We start from the raw sequence: 22,737 nt of genomic DNA on the forward strand, positions 1-22,737 counted from the left end.
ACACAACCATTTCAGGCAAGATCTTTTCAAGGAAGATCTTTTCAAGCCACTAAGAATTATCCAATTTGTTTTGACCCATCTTCTTCGAGTCTGTGAAGACAATACATTTACAATCCAGATAGAGAGAATGATTTTGTTCTCAGAGTCTCGAAACAGATTGTGTATCTGCAACATTTGTCGATTGGGGATCTATTAAGCCTATCACTGGCACCCTTGAAGGTTCAAAACTATGATCACTTGTTCGATGTCGTGTGTCTCAGTATTGCAAAAATGTCGGACTTGGGCAGGACTTGCGAAGAACTCCTAAACCCCGGCGCCTTGCGGAAAACAAGAAAAACTCCGACCGCGAACCGCAAACACTACCGTAGCTGGCTAAGTATGTAAACCGAAATGATAAACGGCTATTAAGTAGCAGCATGGTGCATATTGTTATTTGTACACGTGTATTCTTTGCATCGCTCTGAAAGTTTAGAGAATAGTCTGATGCTCGATGAACGTTTAGTTGGAGATTTTGAAGTACCTTATGTTACGGGCCGAGCCCTTCACATGGGATGCTCTCGGCTATGCTCGGCTTGATAGTAAGACATCCAGGTGGATGCAAGGGAGACACTAGGGTAACAGCAGATAAAAGGACACGTAGACCTAGCTAGAGGAACAGGAAACCTTCCCTTCCTCACCTGAGGATTCTCAAATGAGAAAGGAAGTACGAGTTGCAACATTGCTCCTACCGCCCTTGACACCTTAGGGGAGTTCTTGTATCAACCCTTAATATCTCATCTTACTTTACCTACTACCACGGTTCCTTTCAAGTTCATTGACCCCATTAGCGTTTTTTTGTCCATTCAATTACTGACCCCCGGGATCTACTAATGTGTAAAGTAGTGACCTATGACACATGGGTAGTCCAGAAGCGATCAAGTATTCAAGACGGCGATACAGAATTCCGGTGTCGGTCAAGACCATGAGAATTTACACAACAAACACCAAGGCACCGATATCTAATCGTCTCAGTGGGGTACATCGATGGCCTGCGAAGCGCACCATAGGTGAGTGCTACTATTAGATGGGAGCTCAACACTCGTGCACATATGAGTAATTCACTTGTGATACAAATAATATAAAGAAAGACATGCGGCGGAACAGTAGGATTGTACATTTGGATATACTGCTAACGGGCATCATGGGTCCCCTTCCTGCTTTATGGGCCTCTTCGTGAAGGCGTGAAGAGTTAATCTCCTGACGAACCGCACTGGGAGGGTATGATGTCGATCTGTGAGACTGTCAGTAAAAGAACTTTTGGGCGAATTGGTCTCCCTCACGGTGTCAGAAGCCAAGTCCCAGCGTCGGCTTAAAGGGATGTTGAACAAGGTTCTGTATTTCAATGTTAGCTGCAAGTTCTCAACCAACAAGAGTGATTGGTCGGACGTACGGTGCCGATGCTCTGCCGAACACTGCCCAATGTGCCTCGGCTCCGTAGCAGTACTCCCAAGCAATGGTGTCGCTGGTACCGCCGCTGCCCCATAGGCGAGCAGAAGCCTCAACTCCCATGTCAATCTATCTTGTCAGTCACGGATTCTCGGAAATTCGGAGCCCGTCGCTTACTGCGGCATTTGGAACACCTAGTTCGCTGTTGAAGACAATTCCGAAGGTAATCATGGGGGTACTGTGTCGTTCTGGATTAGACCGCGAAAAATGCCAGTGCTTGGAGCGCCGAGGTAACTTACACGACGGCCTCTACCATGCCCTCAGCATGCAGATTGTATGAAAACTGCGGTTTTGTGCTGTTGGACTTTCCTCTCTGCTCGTTTTCGAGATCCGCCTTGTCCTTCTTGTCCTATCAGTATGTGGCAACGAGTTAGTAATATGCAACTAGCTATGTTGGAACATGCACCGGGAAGAGATATTTACCGGATTGAACGGATCTGACCATTCTTCCTTTGGCGGGTATTGCTGCATGAAGTCCCATTTCGCCACCTTGTAGGATATTCGCGCGTTGCTGATCTAGTTAGCTAGGGAACGCGTATCATATGTTTCCACGACTTACGCATCGATTGATGCCTTTCCGTTCAATTCCCCTATCAGCCGGAACTGAGGGCCGCAAGTCAATATTCCCGGGATCTTGAAGCTTGCACCCAGAGGGGCAAGTCCTGTGAATCATGTTATCGCCTGAAAGTCATGGCACAGACAGTGCGCAGTGAACCACAATGGGGGAGGTTCTTACCAGCAAGTTCGGCAGGCCCAGTACTGAATCTTAGCTCGGCGTTCGCTACAAAGTTGAAGCTGGCCTCAACATCGCCCCTGTTTCGGAAGGTTGCGTGGGACTGATCGAAAGATTTGAGGTTGGACAAGTCGCCAATGAGACTGATGACGGCAGAAGTGTCAACGTTGACGGTCAACTCAGTCCAGATGTGAGCAGACACGTCCATATTGGGGCACGACTTGCTGTCTCTGAAAAGATTCCAGACAAAAGTTTCACGAACGCTATGGCGGACGAGGTCATAGTCGAGATCGACCTCCTTCTGCTTGTTAATCCAGTCTACAGCCCACAGAGAGAACCAACGCTCGTGAAGGAGGTGCTTCTCATTTTCGGGGGTGGATCGCTTCTCGATACGCCACCTGTGCTCTAAGTAGCTCTCCCACGAGCCACCGTGTTCTTCGTCGACTTCCATGGCAACGTCTCGCTTTGTCTTGCCGGGAGGAGAGGCTTTCAGCAGAGTTAACGTCTTTCATCTCACGCGAAGTGGTTAAAGAAGGGGAAACCCCAATCAATACTCACCAACGATATCGTTCCAGTAGCCCGGATTGTCGCTATAATCAACCCGCAGTCTAATTTTGTTGTCCTGGCGGCCTTGAAGAACAGAGTAGTCATAGTCGAAAGTCAAGTTGTAGACCTTCGGCTTTTCGAATTTCATTCCTCTCTTCTGGAGCTTCCTTTTCACTAGCTTAGGCAGGGTTACCGGGACATCATCATTCACTAGATCGATGTCGACCGCCAGAGCATACTTACCAGGACCGCAATGGTCCGGCATCTCAAGGACAGTGTTGGGCACACCGCCTTTGAAAAGAGTAGCGCAGTTGCTGTCCTCTGACTCGTCGGTGCATACCAGTTTGGCATGTTGCCGGCCATCGTGGAACTCCTCATCGCAGTCAAAGACCTCCCAGTGCGAGCCGTCGCGCTTGTCGATGCTGCTGATCTGCTCCTCGGGCCCCGACATAATGTGCCAGCCAAAGGAGTTGAGATTGGGGTTGTCGCTACCGCTCCCGGACTTTCGACCTCCCATGGTCGGGTCGACCTCGACACCAAAGGATTGCTCGTCGGATTCTGGAATGTCGTCGGCGTCCGGGAATAAGTTCTCCAATGGCACAGGGAGACTTTTAAGCTCTACTTTGAAGGCGTCGCGATCGCAGCACAGGCCTGGCCAGACGATCTGCTTCTGGCCCTGCATGTTGTGGATGTTCTGGGAGCCGGGGACGGTCCACTCGCAGTTGCGACCGCCACCCTCTGCGTGCGTGCCAAACTTGACCTCATTCTGGTGGCACTCGGGGTTACATCGGTCATTCATGTCGTTTCGCCATCGACAGGACGATGTGTCGATATTGGTATCGCAGCAAAGGGACTCCCAACGATTTTTCTTACACTTGCCCTTGCGGAACGTGGTGAACTTCTTCCCGGTACCACATGGATCGTTCCCATTGGGCTTAGGTTTCAGAATCTCGCTCTGGTCGACCTCGATGCAGTTGCCCTCATCCCATTTACAGAGTTGTGTGCCACCGTCCTGGATCTTGCAGCAATAGTCCGCGTCGCCCTCGAGGCAGGCGTCGTGCTCTCCCTTGTCGTTGATGTAGTATTGGCTCGTGATGATACGCTCCTCTCCAACGTCGCAAGAGTTTGTGGACTCGCATATCAAGCCCCAGAAAAGGTTGGGTGCGCTCCACCGGCAGGTTTCTGGGTCTGGAGAGTTTGCCAGGGGACAGCATAGGTTGATCATGGGATCCTTCGCCTTAGAGTTTCCCCTGCGAGCGCAACGAACGGTAGTTATTGTGTTCGTTCCGGTGGGACAATTATCCTCACAGCCTAAGCACTTGTAAGCTGCAATGCTCTGCAATGCGCAATGTTTCGAGCTGGGGCAGTTCTTACCTGACCAGAAGCAACGTCCGTCAAGGTCAACCTTCTTCCAATCAGACCCGTCTGCGCCAACCCCATTCCTCTTCTTGAACTTTCCGAGGCCGTCAGGCTGTAGGACGGCATTCAAAAGGTCGTTATCCAAGTTGTCTTGATCGATGGCCCAGATGAAGAGTCCTCGAAGTCTAAGGTACGTATAATACCACTGTTAGTGTGAAAAGAACGATGCAGCAACAAATCTTTGCGACCCACCCTAAATCATTTGCAAATTCGACTTTTTCTCGAATCGTTTTCTCGTTGTCATATGATACCCACTGATCGCCTCGGTATCTGAGACAACTTCATTAGAGATACAGCTTCAGACCAGTTCCAGCGAGTCACACCTACTTGAAGTACATGATCTTCTCCTTCTCATCGTAAATAGGAGTTGGGCTGTTACTATCAATAGTATACTCGATATCTTGATACGACATGTAGCCGCCAGTTCCCTATGGTTGTGTGAGCCATCGACCAATAAGTCCCTACACCCAAAGATACATGGGTCTCCAAAAAGGCGAAAGCAGCACCTACAGAGCACTGTCCTGCCGTTCCGGGGTCTGCGAAGGGACAACCGGGAGTATCGCAGTCTGGATCTTCTAGCTTGTATGTCCGGCCGTAAAAGGCAAGACCCAAATTCACCTTGTTAGCTGGCACGCCGTTTCTCCACAAGAGATCGAGGCCATGCTTTATCTCAGTCAGGTTAGTATGCGCGTAAACATACGGCCCGATCCAGTCAGAGTCCTCGTCCCAACTTCCGTGACTGGATTATGATGGCAATCAGTTGGCTGTTCTTCGACTCTACAGGAAGGCAACCAAGAATGCGACTTACATATCATAGGTCATCAAATTCACCCAATCAACATACGGCATGACGGCACCAATGTCAAACCAGCGCATGTACCAGTAAGAGGTAGGCGCGGTGAAAGAGACGCCCAGGCCCTTGCCATCGGCCTGAAAACGAAACCAGATGTCCTTCATTAGGAGAACAAAGTTTTGAATATCTCGGGTCTGGCCACCGCGGTCGGGTGCACCAGGGTATTCCCAGTCGATGTCAACTCTGTGAGCGTGTTGCCATTAGCATTGTAATTAATCAGACAGAAGGAAGCAACTTGAAACTCACCCATCGAACCCCCACTGAGCCCCGAGGAAAAATGATCAGCATGTATCAACCAGATATTGTCGAAGCCACTGACCTCTGTCATGAATCGGAGAAGCTTATCAACAAATTGGCTTCGCTTCAGTGCAGTGCTGGAAATATCGCCAAAGACTGGCTGTGTGTCGGTACCGTTGTCGCTAAATGTCCAGCCTCCCAGAGCTAGCCAGACCTTGAGACCGGGGGCGCGTTGTTTAAGGTTTGTGACGTTCTGGAAACCAGCGATGGTGGCCCCACGTATAGGATGGATCTCGTAGGTGTCTGGTTTGATGAACCCAAAGGCCACGTTAATATGCGTCATTGAGTCGAAGCGAATGTGACTAATATCTCGTTGGGAGCAGCCTCTTCGAAGGAGAATCCAGCTTTCGAAGTAACCAATAACAAGGTCGCGGACATCGCCATCATGACCCGTAGTGACTCCGGGAACTTCGCAGTTGCTCTGGCACCCATCACCGCAGAAAGACTATTTATGGAAACCGCATGTTAGTTTCATGTGAATTGGGGAGTGAAGATGCCTTCATGATCTTTGTGAGGGACATTACCTCGGTGGTGCCGCAGTTTCCCCATTTGTTGCAGCACACTCTCAGAGGGCACTCTTTGCCGGGCGGATCCGCGTAGGCGCCACAATCAGCTTTGGAATCGCAGTCGGAAACGCAATCAGGACCACAATGGTCTTCCTCGTATCCACACTGCAATATCATTAATGAGAGTCCGGAAAGCGTTGTCCATTTTCGAAAGAAATCATGCTACGTACAAAGCCACTACCTCGAGATCAGCCCAGTGCCAACAATGTAAGCATAGGGAGACAGGAAGACATACCTTTTGCCGTTACAGCATGCCGTGGGATTTCTGCATGGATTTTCATTAGAGCATCCGGTCTGACGTTCTGAAAGAAGATACCCAGAAACAGATGGATTTGGGGACACGGGCGTCAGGCTTGAGCAGAAAGCAGATAGCGTAAAGAACGACAGCAGAAAAACTATAGCCCGCAAGGATAGTAGCCTCGTTCGAGGCGGATCAAGCGCGGTAGGTAATTCCATATTGGAGAAGTTCAGATGGTCTGAAGGACTTGACACAAGAGATTTGCTGAATGAGTGGCATGAACATTTGTTTGTAAAAGACTTGGAAAGGGGTTTATTCAAGCGTGGGCGGTAGGATAGTATCCTTCTCGGCTTGATGATTTCTATTACTGCTTGGGTACGATGGAGAGACCCGAGACGCAATGTGATAAGTCGGTTCCCGGGGTTTGATGGTAGGCGATATCGCAGGCTGGCTTACCCAAACAAGCTATGAACCGACATCGCCACGTTCTTGGCATGCAGAATCACGGAGCGTGAACGGATTTACCAGGCACCCATTTCCACGAGGCCAGGATGACACAATGTAACGATGGAAATAGGACTTGTACCTCTACATCGTGTCGCTGGTGGCACTTCCCGCCAAGATACTTGGCGTAAGCTACAGCAATGTACACTGCAAGGGCCGGCAACAGGGCCACTTGAATGTGACGTCGAAGGTCGAAGCCATGAACGTCAGGTCATTCACTAGATTACCTGGAACAGTAATACCCCGTGAGATGATCCTCAGAGGGGAAATGAGGTGCCTGCTCACTGATCGTTATTTGGAGTCTGCTAGCGGTAAGGGATTGCACTTCCTCGATACTGCCTTAGAGATTGAGGACTCTTCGACTTGTACACTCCCAAGCCCTCGAAACCGAGTCTTCTGTTTTCTCCCAAATTTGTCTATTGTTTCTTCACTCTTGAGCAGAAATGGTTGTTCTTGCTGCTTTTTTGGCCCTTATGGCTAGCCATATTCCCGTGGCAGTGGGTCTTGTCTATCTTGCCAACATCACAAACACTCCGGAAGGCCTTTCCAGCTCCTGTATCCAGGTGCTGAATCAAGGAGTCGACTGTGACGCTGTGATTCTGGACATTGATGCAGCGTTCTACGAAACTGATGCGGTATTGGAATCTTTGTGCACAACCGCTTGCACTACTGCTCTCACGACGTATCAGCGGAGAGTTGCCGGTGCATGCGGCACCAGCAGGTATACTGACCATGAAGGATGGTCGTATCTAGCTACATACGACTTTCAAGAGCGCTATGAGGCGTACCAAGCTGTCTGTCTCCAGGACTCGTAAGTTCATGTTAACTTGCCTTTGCAGCCTCGGCATTTATTGCGCTGACAGTTCCACACTAACTCTCTCTGAAGGTCTGGTCGAAGATGCAACGCCGCGATTCGTGACGCTCTTCACATCGATCCAGATGCGATGACAACTTCAGCGGCCCCAGGTGGATTGAAAATTCTTATGACCAATCTGCTGGCCGAGACTGACACAAATGAGTACAGAGCCGACTCTTGCCTGCGACAATTGTTTCCTCTCGAGCATTGCGTTGCGCATTCAACAACCCCTTGCGACTGACGACTTAATGGCATCGAAGTTTTCTTCTTTAACTGCATCTTGCGGTAGCACTACAATAGCCATTACAACTCCAGTAGAGTCAACCTGGGCAATCCCGTCAGTCGCTTCCCTATCACAATTGAGTTATCTATGGAGATGCATGATCTTAGACTGATTTCACCCCATTTAAAGCCCGACCTCTGAGTCTACATCAACTCCCGAATGCTTGGGAACCACATACACGATCCAGTCTGGTGACACCTGCTTGAGCATTTCCAAGAGCCGTGGTGTCAGTACCTCGCAGCTCCTGGCTGCTAATCACCTTCCGGCGTTCTGTTCCAACTTCCCTCGTACTGGAACGATCTGTATTCCCGACAGCATCTCCTGCAAGACGTACGAGATGGTCAAGGGCGACAAATGTCGCGACGTAGCGTCGAAGAACGACATCAGCTGGACACAGGTCGTAACCTGGAACCCTGAGCTCGGCGAGGCTTGCGAATACATTGATAACTTTGCGTCCAGAGGCTATATTCTCTGCGCCTCGAATCCCGGAGGATCCTGGGTGCATCCATTCCCCGAGGATGAGGTCGACATGCCTTTGCCAAAGACAACCGCCATCCACCCGTGAGTTTTGTTTCAAGTCTAGATTCACTATATGAGTTGGCTAACATCGTCACAAAGCACACCGACTGTGGATTTCGAGACTTTTGAAGCAATGCCGAGCCCAACACGCGCAGATTTGCTTCCTAACCTTGGCACGCTGAAGCCCTTGGCGAACGGAACACGTAAGGACTGCGCAAACTACGCAGAGGCGCCGATTGAGCTGAACGCAACAATCACATATGACTGCCAGGATGTTGCCGAAATCTACGACGTCAACGTGGACGAACTCAAGCAGTGGAACCCAGATCTCGCAATCACGCCCGGCCTTGAAAGTGCCTGCGAGCTCCAAGGTGGATACCGCTACTGCGTTGCGCCCGACGAGCGCCGTTGGCCAGATATGACAGATTACTGCATCCGGGAGACCATTGCTGAGCCCGGGTGGAGTTGCGCGGACTACGCTTTCTGGTTCGGGATTAATTCAACACACCTAAACGAGTGGAATCCGAATATTGGGGAAGAATGCGAGAACTTCCGCGCAGGTATGTTAAATTTCTACGGTAGGTCCGCCCAGCTAGCATTGACTGACTTGAGAAACAAGGTTACACGTTCTGTACGGGCGTCAAACGTTTCCGCCCTAAAGGTCAGACATCTACCATCACGGCATGTGGGTTTTGGGGCAAACATCATCTGATTATCTACTAGGTCAAGTCTCAAGCTGCACCCGTTGGGTCATTGCAAATGCTACCGAAGGTAGATCCAGCCTTTCTTCCGTCTCTTCGCTGTCAATCCCCGACTAATGGAAACTTCAACATACTTAGTTGGCGTCAATCCTTGTGATCAGTATGTGAACAACATCAAAATTCCACAGGCGCGCTTCGTAGCATGGAACCCCTCCGTGGGATCGGATTGTGAGTTTCGGTCTGAGCCGATGGTACCATCATTCCTGATCACTAACTATGCGTATTTATCATAGGTTCGGGGGTTGTCAAGAACTATGACTACTGTGTAGCCATTCCGTCCTGGCAACCGCCAGTGTAGGCAAGATTTGTAAGGATTGCCTACCAGAAGCAGAGAAAATGGCGAGGCCTGGGGAAAGGATTTGGGGTGGAATTGCTACGGCTGACTGCTTTTCTGACTGTTTCATTGACTTGGTAATCGATTTTCATTTTGTCGCAGCGCCACACGTGGCGATGCCGATTATTGCTGCACGATACTACTTTCCACAAGCTGGCCGATTGCCCGTCTCGTACGGTATAATATATGTAGATTTGACCCTATATTTGGGTCTCCTAGGTACCTTGAGAAAATAAGCCACTTTCTACTATATATGTCTTACACTTGTCACTCCGCTTTGTGATTAATTTTGCATTTACCCTATGCGATTGTCACTCTTTGAAAATTTGCTGCTATGTGCCGCAACAACTCAACTTGGCAACTGTCCGCCTTAGAACTCGGCACCAGTGGGCTTGTTGTCTCACACCACTCGACAAGAGCATTTATCAGCTTCTCGCATTCGAGTCCCACTTCCCCCCTTACCCAGCTTACGTTGTCATCAGGTTACATCGACAGGCAAGGTCTTGAACTTGAACATAGTCGCTGCCTGGCTTTGGCGTTGGTCCAAAGTGGAAACCCCGAGAACCCCTGAAGGTCGAATTCGATGAGCCATTATAACGGTCAGCCCTACCCTTCTGGGTCAGTAAGATAAGATTGATTGACAAGACGCTCAGGTCATTATCTGCAGGGGCTTAAAGCTAGGAAAGAAGGATACTCAGCGTTCCTGGCACGATGGTTACCGGACTAAGATGGCAATGGGGAATGCATGACTTATCAGACGCTAGTCCGTCGCCACAGTCAAAAAGTAGTTGGCCTTCTCTCGCACCGTGATCGGCACGAATCAAGTCATTAATGCACATCTTGCCTAATACCATGCTCACTGCTTCAGTTGGTAAAGTGTATAGACTTTTATGATCGTTTGGCGATTTGACCATCAGGTCTCATTCCCGAGACAAGCCCTCAAGCCATTCCGCCAGATCCACATGTCCGTTGTTCCTCGCAAATCCTGCTGCGTTCAACCCTGTTATGTACTCCACCACATCAGCTCGGGCTCCGTGATGGAGTAGAACATTCGCAAGCGCTCGGTCCCCTTTGGAAGCTGCGACCTGTAAGCCGGTCATACGAGGCGTCCGTTTCCTTCCCGGCAAGTCATCTTCCCATGCATTAGAGTTGAATGGGGCGTTGACATCTACACCTTCAATGGACTCAAGAGCGAGTCTCATGATGTCAGTCCGCAACTTCCCATCCAATGTGGAAGAGTCGACAACGCTACCCACCAAGCCCCCAGACTCCCACTCGTACAAGTCACGGCCCGATGGTCTGACTTTGGTCCCGGGAAATACTGTGAGGAAGTCGAGAGCTTGGTCAAGAGATTTGCAACCGGCCAGATAATCACCAAGCGACGCCACGTCATAATGAAGTCCCCTCGAGGCCAATGCAAGATGAAAGTCCCTAAGCTTTGGGCTGCCGAAGGTGATACTATCGTCTCTTTCAACCGCAGGATCTTGGCTGCGTATCCCATGATGTAGGAACCGCTGCGTTTCTGAGTTCACAGGATCATGGACCCAGCCGAAATTTAGGATATCAGTCCACATGCTTATCTCGTCTGAAGCGTTGCTTTGCTCCTTCGGGGAATGCTGGTGTATCACTGCCCAATAAGCGGTTCGCGGTTGGAGCAAAATCTCATTCAGAAGGTCAAAGGTAGACCTGATGGGAGGCCCTGGCAACAGACGAACAAGGTGCCTAAACAAAAGGGTGTGTCGCCTCGCATAGCAGATGATGAGTAAAAGGTCGGCAATTTCTGGTAGCCCCCCTGAGGAGTCGATCCATGTCTGGTCCTCTCGCGCAAGCCGATCGAACTCCCCTGGATCGTCTGTGGTCCATGATATGAAAGCAAGACGTTTTGCGGTAGCGTAGACTTGGCGTGGAAAGGTTCTAGTCAGCTGGCGTTCGAGGAGATACCGCGTGGAAAACTCACCTGGTTCTTCCAAGGGGACAAAAGTCGGATCGAGTTGCCGTGCTTTGACAGCCCCTGCAAAGAGGTCCAGTTCTAGAAAGTCGCCGATGTCTTCAGGCGGCACATCCCACTTGTGCTTTGCCGCTCCTTTCTTCAAGTGAGATAGCACGCCATCCAAGTAATCCCTCAGCGCGAGGTCGCCGACTGCATATTGTGTGGCCAGACGAACATAGCAAGTTTCCGATGTATCAGCAAACTCGTTCCTTATTTCGAAGTTCCAATCTCGGGAAGAGCGCAAGGAAACTCTGAGTCCTGATCCCTCAGGACTTTTGTGAACCTCCATGATAGGCGTCAATGATTCGTTGGAATGTGGAAATTAGCATTCGGATACTCACTCTCGGCGCGCAATCAAGATTAAATACTAGCGTAAGCCTGTGACCGGTCCCGCTTAAGGTCACCGTTTAACAAAGAAATAGGGCTGAAATGAGATGTGAGAAGACAACGAACGAGTCGCATGAGCGCTTACCCCTTATCTGCGATTGGTCTGCTTCGCGAAGGAAGCGGGGGGCTCCCCGCATCGTGGGGGCCATGCAGCCGTTCATCTTTCCGTGCTCTTGGCGTTCCGTTCCTCATGGATTTGATGCAGGGCTGATGTCCCGACTGCGTGACCAAATCCGGCCATAACCTCCGTCCGCATTAGTCTAAAGTTTCGTGCCGGACGGTGCCCCGGAGTTGGAAGTGGAGCGATGGCTCACGAAGGATCGGGCCCCATCCTGCTCGGCGGGAAGCTGAACTTATCACCTTACGTTGAGGCAGCCATGAGGCACAGGTCATTATAGTTTATGTGAGCGATGCGAATGAAAATTGGCTCCAACTGTGAACAGATCGAAAACCCGTCATTCTATTTGATTCGATGGCGTGATCTTGTCACGCATTACACTCGCACGAGAACGCTGACAGTGATATGGAAAACCGAGCAGGTACGTTTAACATGATGGAATTAACGATACATCAAGGAGAGTAAGAAAAAGTAATTCGGCCGCCCTGGAGAGAGTCGCGATGGAACTCATCCCTGTAAACTTCTCTTATTACCACCCATTGCTTCCATAGGATCCAAACCAGTCCTGGCCCAGTCCCTGAGAACCGAGTCCGTTACTCTGGCACATGTTGGCTCGGGCCTGCAACCTAGAACGTCCAAAGACGTCAGACGTTTTGTTTTCCGATTCAAGATCTCGTCTAAACTTTCTTGAGGGTCCAAGCTCAAATGTCTTGATGTTTGTAACTTCCCAGGCTTCTTTGGTGTTGGAGTCCAATGCATATAGCTTTGCTTCTCCCGTATTTACCTTGCGCTGGAGAACGGGACGCTCGTGAGACCAGAAGATGTTGTTGAAGCGTGCGTCTTGGTGCTTCTTGCCTGGCTCGTAGAGGGCGAGCTCCGATGGCGTCTCTGTCATGATGATGATATCTCCGTAGCATGCTTCAGCCATGGACTGCGACATTTGCTGGAAATACCGAATGCTCGGCGGCACTACTCCGGGAGGTTTAGTCGCCTCGAACTCTTCCTGCTTTTTCCTGACAGGATCCAGCCAGCTTCCAGGCGTAAACATGGCGTAAAAGTCTCGAACACCTGAGTGACTGGATGCATCAAGGCTGTTGGGAAACAAGTTCTGCAAGGGATCACTGATTAGTTTCATCACTCTGAGGGCCTTGAACTCCTTTCTAAGGGCCCGGGAAAGTTCTTACCCAGATTGTGTAGCGGTCTTTTTGAGACTCTCCGCATGCCCATTCTGTGGCAGCAACGGATAAACCTGTAGCTGCTCCAACAGTAGTGACTCCTTTCGAATAGAAGACACATGTGTCGGTAAGCGCTGCCTTGTCACCCTTGACGTATCTGAGGAAGGTCTGGGCAGTCATGTGTTTGAGAATAGCCTCTGAATCCGTTTCATCGAGGGCAGTTCCGTCGCTCTGAGTAGGACAGAAGACACAATTCGACAAATCGAACGCGGGGCCCAGATTCATGTACAGCATATCTGGCTCCTCTACCCTGACTGACCATGCATCATCGTCGTTCCTCGACGGGATGACGGGCTCTGGATAGCGAGGCACGGGCGAGCGCTTCCTTGGCTGTCGTCGAAATAGGGGTTTTGCCTGGCTCGGTCGAGGGTCCTTCGCGACATGATCGCTGTACTTCAGATGGGTGCCACGCTTAAAGCCATCATGCAGGCGGATTGTGGTATCGTCGAATTTGAAACAAGAGACCGTAGAGACTGACAGAAGGACGAGTAAAAGAACGGTATGAATCCGTAGCGACAGAAAGCTGGCCATGGTTTCGAAACGATTGACAGTAAACACACTCTAGAGACCGCGCCTAGTAGCTTTTGTGCATGTGTGTGAAGAAGAATTGAAGCATGAAAAACGATGGTCGTAGCGAGCGTGGGCCGGAAAAAGCGATTGTCATTGACTAAGTAGAAACAAAAAGTAAAGGGGCTGGGTTCAAGACACAACAACGGAGCGACCTGCAAGAGACTTGAAATGAAAGTCGCCAACGGCCATTTCGTAAGCCAACTGATGGGTGCCTGGGGATGATGGATGTGCTAAATTTCGCAGACCAAGCCAAGATAACAAATTACGGGCAGCATAACCTCATTACAGTACTTTGCAGCGCGCCGTAGAAGCTGCTGCAACTTGGATTGAGGCGAAGTCAAAGATCTTACAGTGGTGCTGGCTTCCAATTCTGGTTCACGGTACCTCAACTTCTACTTGAACGAATGCGCTAACTTTAAACTGACATAGCTCCGAAAATGAATGCAGAAATTAGGACCGTGATCAGATGTGTGATCACTTATGGCGGGGTTCATCAGTTCAAACTATTGAGCTTGTAACGGTACAAGATCCATTTATCAAATGCCTGCCTCGCAGGGGTTCATGTTCGTGATGACTTGCCAAGGTGCCCAGATATAAGCTTCCAGGCTCAGAGTAAGATCACCCCCTGCCTGATGCAGGAGCAGTGATACCATGATTGGGCACACCTCTTTATGAGCCATCCCGTTCTCGCATGCAGCTTGCATGTGCCTCGAACACCTTGATCCTTCGAAGGCGACCTCATACGAGGTTTTCTTGGCAAAGAAACAAACCATAGGCCCCATATGGATAAGTCCTAGAATCCGGCTTGGCGCTCGGAAGCTTCGAAGATTGCTACTCTGTTAGGAATCATCAAGGGCTTCAGGAATCAGGAGACCCAGTGATAGCATCTGACGGGCCGAAGGATCGGGAACAGGACAACCCAATTTGAAAGGGTAGGATGAACATTGGCGTTGGGACTATTGATGCATCCGTCGGGCGGACGATAATTTCAATGTAGGCTCGAGATCACATCTCGTCTGTCCAAGTGAGCGTGGATCAGAGCTTTGTGATCATGTGTTCGAGAACATGGTTGCCTAGATATGTTTCTCTGCAATCTTCACGATGAGCTGACAGCGCAGTTGCGAATACAAAAGGACAGGCTTCTCAGCCACCGCCGAATTTTGATTCGCAACAGGATCCATCCTTTGGTAATTGCACCTCTGTTTCGCCCAAACGTGGCCTTACGCTCCTTTTCCTCCATATCTAAGATCAACGTTCTTTCATATTTAAACTCGTCCATATCTTGACTCAATTACCGTAGTCTATTTCAAAAATGAGACTTCAGTCCTTTATCGTTCTTGCGGCCCAGATTTCGTGGTTCGTCATCGCCCAGTCATGGGATGTCGAGCCGCCTTCCACCGCAGATCCAAGTACACCGTCAGACTGCACTTGGTGGCATGTTGCCCAAATTTCCGAGACTTGTGAGATAATTGCAACGTCTTACGGCATTGAAACATCAGAATTTACCTCATACGTAAGTGCCAGCTACATTTTCCCCTCCTGCAAGACATTCAAACTGACAAGACAGAACCCCTCACTTGCCACGGCTTGTGAGCTTGTGACTGGAAACTCATATTGCCTGGAGAGAAACTGGGGGATTCCTCCCGAAGTGCCTGTTACTACTAGTACCAGTGCCGCTTCTACACCCACCAGCGATCCCGGTAATGGAGTTGTTACGCCGACTCCAATCCAGGATAGCATGACGAAGGACTGCAATAAGTTCTATTTTGTAAAGTCCGGAGACGGATGTGCAAACATTGCCAGCAGCAATGGCATTGCTCTGACAGACTTCTACAGTTGGAACCCATCAGTTGGGAGCACATGCGCCGGTCTCTGGGCTGATGTGTATGTCTGCGTCAGTATTGTTGGCGGTGGAACCGTCACGACCCAGCCCCCAGCGACGACAACCGCTCCTGGCAACGGAATTTCTACGCCGACCCCAATCCAAAACGGTATGACGACTAGTTGCAATAAATTTTACTTCGTGAAGTCAGGAGACGGGTGTGCTGCCATCGCCAGCAGTAACAGCATCGCCCTCTCCGACTTCTACTCCTGGAACCCGACTGTCGGTGATACCTGCGGAGGACTTTGGGCTAATGTCTACGTTTGCATTGGCGTAATTGGCAGCAGCGGTCCTACAACTACGACCTCACCGGCATCAACTACGACAGCTGGAAACGGTATATCTACCCCTACGCCCATCCAAGAGGGTGTGGTAGACAACTGCAACCGCTTCTACATGGTGAAGACTGGAGATGGCTGTGCTTCTGTCGCTTCCGCCAACGGCATCTCGCTGTCCGACTTTTATAAGTGGAATCCCGCCGTGGGTGACGCTTGCGCAGGCCTCTGGGCTAACGTCTACGTCTGCGTCCGTGTGATCGGGTACACATCCCCAGTCACCACGACGACGCCTCTGCCTACCACGACTACGGCACCAGGCAACGGTATCAGCACCCCAACGCCAATTCAAGAAGGCATGGTCGGTAACTGTAACAAGTTCTATAAAGTCAAGAGCGGGGATGGTTGTGCAGCAATTGCTTCCAGTACCGGGATCGCTCTCGCAGACCTGTACACGTGGAATCCGGCCGTCGGCAACACGTGCGCCAGCTTGTGGCTAGACACCTATATCTGTGTTGGCGTCGTTGGCTCAACACCTACCACTACTCTGGCAACAAGTACCAGAGCTGGCAACGGTGTTGCGACGCCCACGCCTATTCAGGAAGGCATGACCAATAGCTGCAAGACATTCCATCTCGTCGTCGCTGGAGACACGTGCTACGACATTGCGGCCAAAGCGGGTATTGCACTGAGCAACTTCTACGCCTGGAATCCAGCAGTCGGCAGCAGTTGCGCAGGACTTTGGGGACAGTACTATGTCTGCATCGCTGTACTCTGATGTGCCATCGACCTGCAAAAACAACAGTTTTGAGAAGGTTAGGATAGGAGCAAGGTTGGGGTGGGAGCAGACCATAGAATTGGGAGTGCGCCGCATGAGGACCTGGCATGTTTGATACCGCTTTACTTCTGTGTATAATTACTAATTGGTTAGAATTGAAGACTTGACCGACGAAGAGAAAAAAGACCCATATCAGCGCAGATCACTCGAAGAGAGTCTCACTCTTTCAATGAGCCAATTTATAAATTACGGCGTAAATCTAAATAGAGGATGCGTATGGCCAAGCCCTCCAGCCTCGTTCTGTAGTCGATGATCTCTAAGGCCATTTACCCGCTTCTAATTCTCTATCTTTGCATAATATATGTGACCGACCGCGGCGACAAGTAACAGACAAGCTGCTACCATGTTGATAGTGTGACCAGCAGTGAAGCCAGGAGCGTCGGTTGCTCTGTACGTCCACGTAGATAGAAGTTGGCCACAGCTACACAGGTCAGTTTCAGACGCTTTTCCAGAGCCTGGAGTGCGACTTACCCTCCAAATCCAATAACGTATGTCCTTACGGAAAATAGCTGCAACGATCCCATAGAACAAGTGGCACAGATCAAGCCGACGGATACCATTTGAGTTGGCACATGAAGCAAAGCTCGCTGAAACGTTGTCCTGTCCATCTTCTCTGAAGCCACCGATCTGGCCTCCTCAAGGAGGCGGGTTGACGCATAAGTGTCGGATTGGAAGTCCAATTCGACCGCGGATAAGGGCAAGAGCATGGGCCACCTCGAGGTGGTACAATTAGACCGCGACTACCCAACCAAACTACGGTTGGAATCTCCCTTTTACACCTTATACAGAATCAATCAATACAGAGATATTAATACTTCGTCAACCCCAGGACCCTACGGTTCGAACCAACTTCCCTATAATAGGGATATTAACACTGATCAATAGTTAAATTCTACTATTGCAGATCAGTAAGGCATCTCACGGAAGCAGAAGAGACGACCCTCTAATACCGAACGGAATAGAGGAATCGTGCTCCCTTGACCTCTCGAATCTCACGAGAGGAGGCGTCCATCACGTCAGCAACGCCTTCAATGGTCGACCAGCCAGACGCCTTGAGCGCCTAACGACCGATAAAGGACCATTTTTTATACTAACTTCCTTATAATAAGACCGCCAATTTAAGTTTATTAAATAATATACTAACTATAACCGGCCTATTGTTACGACCCAACATGCATGACCAAGAACAAGGCCTGCCCCGCAGGCTCGCGGCGGCTACAGCGCACCATATATGCAGAGGACAAGTGATGATGATGATGATGATGTATTTAACGTCTGGTAACAAAAGGACGTGCCGGGCGCAATGCCGACATGGTCTATACTAATCTAAACTATATTACAGGCTACCGTCTTCACCTCGTGCAGAGGACAAGGAACACCAGGCACCCTCTCACGGAACGGAAGAAATATGGTACAAGTCACGTGATGATAAGAGATAACAGATAAGGATATGTTGGATATGAGTTATCCAAGCGATCCTTGGATAACCAGCGTCATACCTCGAAAAGTACCCACTGTTAGTAATAATTAAGATTATAAAGGGCTACGGCCCACTACACTATCATCTCTCAACATCAGCCCATACGAGCTAAATTCCACGACCATAGCGGTCTCCCTAGATATAGGGCTATCGATCACGGTTCACGGGGACGCCAGTATATCTCGGCGGTCGGGATAAGTCCGGAAGCCGACTATAAAGGTTAGAATGGTTAAGCAGGTTAACTACTAGGACAATTCTAAACTTAAAGACAAGATTAATAAGCTTTCGAATCTTATCCAGGACCTCCTACGTCAGAACGCCAAGAGGGAACAGTTTTTAAAAGACTATTTAACAAAGATCAAATCCTTGGAGAGAGAGCTTCAGGAGGAAAAACAGCGTTCAAACCAGCATTAACGTGGTCTAGTAAGGTCTATATACGCTATTAGCACAGGGCCTAGCAAGACTAACCTGAGTTCCCAGGGGCATCCCTCGTACATAACCCAGAACCAGCCGCCCCTAGTCCGTTCATATACAGTGGCGGCGAGCAAACTACTATCTAGAAGACAGGATAAACTAACGCCAGCCAAACAAGCCGTAAAACAAACTACAAACCGGGCGGCCTTAAAAGATCTACGCATCTTCGCGCGTCTATCGCCTAAAAACCCACTTCAAAACGAAAAAGCCTACGACATATATATCTTCGTTCGGGAAAGGCTAAGTCCCTAAGCCCGAGAAGCCCTCAAGGGGATCGACCATATCAAGACAGGATTAGCACTCCTACCTTCGTTAATAGATAGCATAAAAATCCTGCTAGAGAATAAAAAACAGATCGCTACCCTTCTCTAAGCATAAGCAATCGAGCAACGCGATACTTAGATCCGAGCCTATATCGCAAACGTCCCTTATACTAGGCGTTATTTAGTAACTAATACTAAGCTAGAAATCACGACCAAGGAGCTCCTTAAAGAGATCCAGGTCTCGACAAAACTCAAGCCTAAAAAAGCACACTTCTCTAAGAAGGACGAAGTCAAAAGGCTAGGCACGGTAATAACCTAGTTTAAGGCGGAAGCCATAAGGCAACTACTAAGACGCCTCCCTTTAATAAGGGCTAGCATTTTTATAAACCTACAGTTCCCAAAGGAAAAAAAGGTCTCCTTAATATCTCCACTACGGCGGTTTTTATAACAAACGAACGTACACCAGAAGGAAGAGATGCCTCAAATATAGCTCTCTGTTACGACCCAACATGCACGACTAAGAACAGGGCCTGCCCCGCAGGCTTACGACGGTTACGATACGCCATACATGCACAGGACAAGTGATGATGATGGGGACACAAGGCACCCTCTCACGGAACGGAAGAACTATGGTACAAGTCACGTGATGATAAGATAAGGATCATTTGGGATCAATATGATCCAACACGACTTGGGGGCTAAACGATCATTCTGATACGACCATACCCATTGGAAAATTCGGGATCCCGTCCGCTCTCCCATAGACAACGATCATTCTGGATCAGAATGACCCAAGACGACCCAAGGGACAAGGGACATGTTCAGGATCAGGACTTGTATATAAGGATGGACTTGAGCTGGACTCTAGGACAGACTTCCATAGCTCTTCAGCAATTAACTTCGTATCAGGATTAACATCCGCTTTCAGCTACTACCTTGACAAGACTACGATTGATCACCGAAGCCTTACCCACCCTTACGATTGACAGACATAGCTTCCCTGAAGCTATCCCCGACTACGATTACTGTTACCAGTTCCGCAGCCTCAACTTCTGCAAACTACCCCTACGACTAGCTGGCTGTAACACACACGTTATATTTTATTATATACCTACCGATATCTTTTAGGCCATAGCCCTACCTCTACCCTCCCTCTCCCTCCTTTATTTTTCCCGATCTACTCGAGAGAAAATAGAAAAATGCACTCGTGGGTAATTACGCCCGAGAGGGCCGGCCTTTTCGTTATAGCCCGTCGTCTATGGACGATATAGGGCTATTTAAGGCCTATTCGCTTTTGCCGAGTTAGGAAACCCCTGTTGGCATGCTTTTTGGAACTGAATGGACCTTAGGGATTAGTTAATAATCTCCACTGCTCTAGGTACGAGAAGAAAAGTATATATTATAGATTGTCTGACTTGTCGTACGTTGTGTAGATAGCGGCACGGCACATCGTATGCATAAATGGCGCTCTGGTTGATCGGGCTTAGTTAGTTTGATAGCTAGGCTCCTGTCCCTGATGATGTTAAATACTACTACTACTACTACTACTCATGCTATCTACGGGCAAGCGACACCGGCGCAAGCAGCAAATCAAATCCGGGCTTTTGGATTGTGTACGTACTATTATGTCCTTGGCGGTTGGGTGTTGGCGCTTACACTAACACGCCAATAACAAACGCCCCCTCATTCATGCACCTGTTCACCCAGCTCACCCAGCTCACCCAGCTCACCACAAACATCACCCGAGAAGGCAATAAAGCAGCCAGAGCGAGGTGAGCAACTGGGTGAGTCGATTGCACTTGAACCTCCTAGTTATGCGCCACTTGACCCCATTTTCGCCAAGGGCGGGGTAGAGCCAATAAGGGGTTGTGAAACTATTGAGTTAACCAATAGGGGCATAGTACCTCAATTTCCTATATAATTTGGGTGTGCCAGAGGTTCCAGCACTCTCCATCAATACACAACGGTACATTGCAATCTAAGCAGCCCTTCCGTGTTTTCTTTCTTTTCTTAATGAGGTTATTCCCAGATATCTCACCTAGGGTCTGGCGGGCCCTTAATGCCCTCAGATTACTACAATAAGAGCAAGGCGAATTAACCTTCCTCGACCCCTTCCTATGCTGTTACCATGGAATAGAGGTATTCTGACAGAATTCGGAATTGTACCGTTGCGCCATATACAAAAGAGAGATCCCTCTACTGCATTTAGGTAGTTGTGGGTACATATAGTTTCCGTCATATTCCTTTTATCTGCAGCCCGTCTATGCCGTGACCTCTGCCGTCCTTCTGCTAATGGTCCGAACTGCTGGATAAGCTGGGCTGCAAGCAGCTGCCGCCAGCGGTAGTGGGTTTTTACCTTCTGCCACCTAGGGCTGCCCGAGAGCTGCAGTAAGAAGCTATTCACAACTACCACTTCCAGCAAGAAATTCCAGGCAATTGACTGCCAGCCCCCTCGACGAATAGGGTGGCTATATTGATAATAGGACCTCATCTGGTCACTTACATCAACCCCATTCAACTTGTGGTTATATTCATCAATTGCCCTAGGGATTGGTAGGTTCTTGCGGACGTCTGGGCCAAAGACTTGTCGGGCAGCCCTCTTAGCAGTGGAATTCCCAGCTGGGCGGCGGCGGCTGCGGATAACTTCCTCGCCGTTCTGGAAGACAGTTGATAGAAATAGTACAAGGGCATTATCCTTCCAGGTAAACTGGTTAACCTGTTTACTAGTTAGCTAGGTAGGTAGGCTGGCTGGGCTTGGCTAAGCTGCTAGCTTACCTCCCCATCTAAAGTAGGGATACAGTGTACTTCACCCCAGGGGATATCTCCTCCCTCAGTCTCTTTCTCTTTAACTAAGGTCTTATCTATCCCACAATCCTTTCGGCAAGTACCAGAAGCTCCAACCTGTTGGTTACGTAAGGTACGAAAGAGACGTATAGAAGCAAAGAGGTTGTCAAGAAATACGTGGTAGGTTGCAGCTGGAAGTAGGGAAATAAAAGTAGTTACTACCTGCTGGAAAGCTGGCTGGGCCTGGGGGACTAATGCGTATGGGCCCTTTCCATGTAAATGCCACAGCCACCGTATCCCATCGAGTGCCAATTGGCAACAGGTACATGTCCTTGAGGGGAACTGACCACTCAGGAGACAGCCAAGACTTCTTCTAGCCAACCAAAAAGCCTAGATTATGGATACTTCTGTTGTCTATATACTCTGACTATGAAAGAGGTACCAGCAATCATCCGAGTTACAAAGCGCTACTCCACACTGCAGGCACCCTGACCTCGTCTTTTTTCTGTGGGATCGTGAGTGTTGTTGAACAGGGCCTCGTACTGCGGCTTCATTGGTCCACTGTACCCACGATTCAACCAGCCTCAAAGGCACATACTGCTGAAAAAGCTCTAAAGGGGTAGTAGATAGACCCCGTACTGTTGCGGCGCGGTAGGGCACGTCGAGGGGGTTGAATTGGCCCGGTGTGCCCCTTTCTAGCGGAGGCGATTCGTGTGGGCGTACAATTGCGTTATCACACCTCTCGGGCCTACATTGAGCTGTACAGGCGCTATCAAGGTCTTCGGGAAGTACTGCGACGGTGATATGTGAAAGCGCTGACGAATCAGACGCATCAGAGTCGCTTGAGGACATCGCGACAGTTGCCCATCTGTAGAAATGTTAGTTGTGGTGGTGAACGCAGCTGGGAAAATATAGGGGTTGATGACGTACCGTCATGTATTCCCGCGGTGAGGGGGCAAAAGTGGGTCAAAACTGGGCATAATGTACCTGTTGCCAATTGGCACTCGATGGGATACGTCTGGCATTTGATCTTGGGCCTGGCGCTGG

At 49.5% G+C, this 22,737-nt stretch overlaps 6 protein-coding genes across 6 annotated transcripts; 3 read left to right on the forward strand and 3 right to left on the reverse strand.

Annotated features, from left to right (window-relative positions):
• Positions 1–1,228: 1,228 nt before the first annotated feature.
• BDP81DRAFT_499077 (family 18 glycosyl hydrolase) lies at positions 1,229–6,355 on the reverse strand (the record flags this gene model as incomplete). The annotated part of the gene is made up of 20 exons (XM_060595473.1): positions 1,229–1,270; positions 1,320–1,371; positions 1,430–1,554; positions 1,603–1,627; positions 1,725–1,834; positions 1,909–2,001; positions 2,045–2,166; positions 2,222–2,704; positions 2,777–2,938; positions 3,008–4,075; positions 4,139–4,308; positions 4,376–4,453; positions 4,511–4,611; positions 4,694–4,922; positions 4,992–5,219; positions 5,283–5,296; positions 5,356–5,778; positions 5,858–6,004; positions 6,070–6,076; positions 6,135–6,355. 20 exons carry the CDS (start codon positions 6,353–6,355, stop codon positions 1,229–1,231), a joined length of 3,900 nt encoding a protein of 1,299 aa, XP_060441438.1.
• Positions 6,356–7,114: 759 nt separating this feature from the next.
• Positions 7,115–8,345, forward strand: BDP81DRAFT_327887 (uncharacterized protein; the record flags this gene model as incomplete). Its single annotated transcript, XM_060585170.1, has 4 exons — positions 7,115–7,452; positions 7,528–7,607; positions 7,666–7,834; positions 7,910–8,345. 4 exons carry the CDS (start codon positions 7,115–7,117, stop codon positions 8,343–8,345), a joined length of 1,023 nt encoding a protein of 340 aa, XP_060441439.1.
• An 87-nt stretch (positions 8,346–8,432) lies between these two features.
• On the forward strand, positions 8,433–9,293 carry BDP81DRAFT_328291 (uncharacterized protein; the record flags this gene model as incomplete). The annotated part of the gene is made up of 3 exons (XM_060585199.1): positions 8,433–8,877; positions 9,023–9,070; positions 9,139–9,293. The coding sequence occupies 3 exons, from the start codon at positions 8,433–8,435 to the stop codon at positions 9,291–9,293; spliced, it is 648 nt and encodes a 215-aa protein (XP_060441440.1).
• A 1,021-nt stretch (positions 9,294–10,314) lies between these two features.
• Positions 10,315–11,673, reverse strand: BDP81DRAFT_328146 (uncharacterized protein; the record flags this gene model as incomplete). Its single annotated transcript, XM_060585191.1, has 2 exons — positions 10,315–11,291; positions 11,352–11,673. 2 exons carry the CDS (start codon positions 11,671–11,673, stop codon positions 10,315–10,317), a joined length of 1,299 nt encoding a protein of 432 aa, XP_060441441.1.
• A 647-nt stretch (positions 11,674–12,320) lies between these two features.
• Positions 12,321–13,753, reverse strand: BDP81DRAFT_474373 (uncharacterized protein). Its single transcript, XM_060594688.1, has 2 exons — positions 13,074–13,753; positions 12,321–12,997 (listed from the first exon to the last, which is right to left on the reverse strand). Exons 1-2 carry the CDS (start codon positions 13,653–13,655, stop codon positions 12,419–12,421), a joined length of 1,161 nt encoding a protein of 386 aa, XP_060441442.1. The 5' UTR covers positions 13,656–13,753; the 3' UTR covers positions 12,321–12,418.
• A 1,131-nt stretch (positions 13,754–14,884) lies between these two features.
• BDP81DRAFT_474374 (uncharacterized protein) lies at positions 14,885–16,629 on the forward strand (the record flags this gene model as incomplete). The annotated part of the gene is made up of 3 exons (XM_060594689.1): positions 14,885–15,207; positions 15,262–15,685; positions 15,728–16,629. The coding sequence occupies exons 1-3, from the start codon at positions 15,007–15,009 to the stop codon at positions 16,627–16,629; spliced, it is 1,527 nt and encodes a 508-aa protein (XP_060441443.1). The 5' UTR covers positions 14,885–15,006.
• Between the last annotated feature and the right edge of the window lie 6,108 nt (positions 16,630–22,737).

This window comes from Colletotrichum phormii (assembly GCF_030913505.1).
Source record: "Colletotrichum phormii strain CBS 102054 chromosome Unknown BDP81scaffold_20, whole genome shotgun sequence".
Classification (NCBI taxonomy): Eukaryota; Fungi; Ascomycota; class Sordariomycetes; order Glomerellales; family Glomerellaceae; genus Colletotrichum; species Colletotrichum phormii.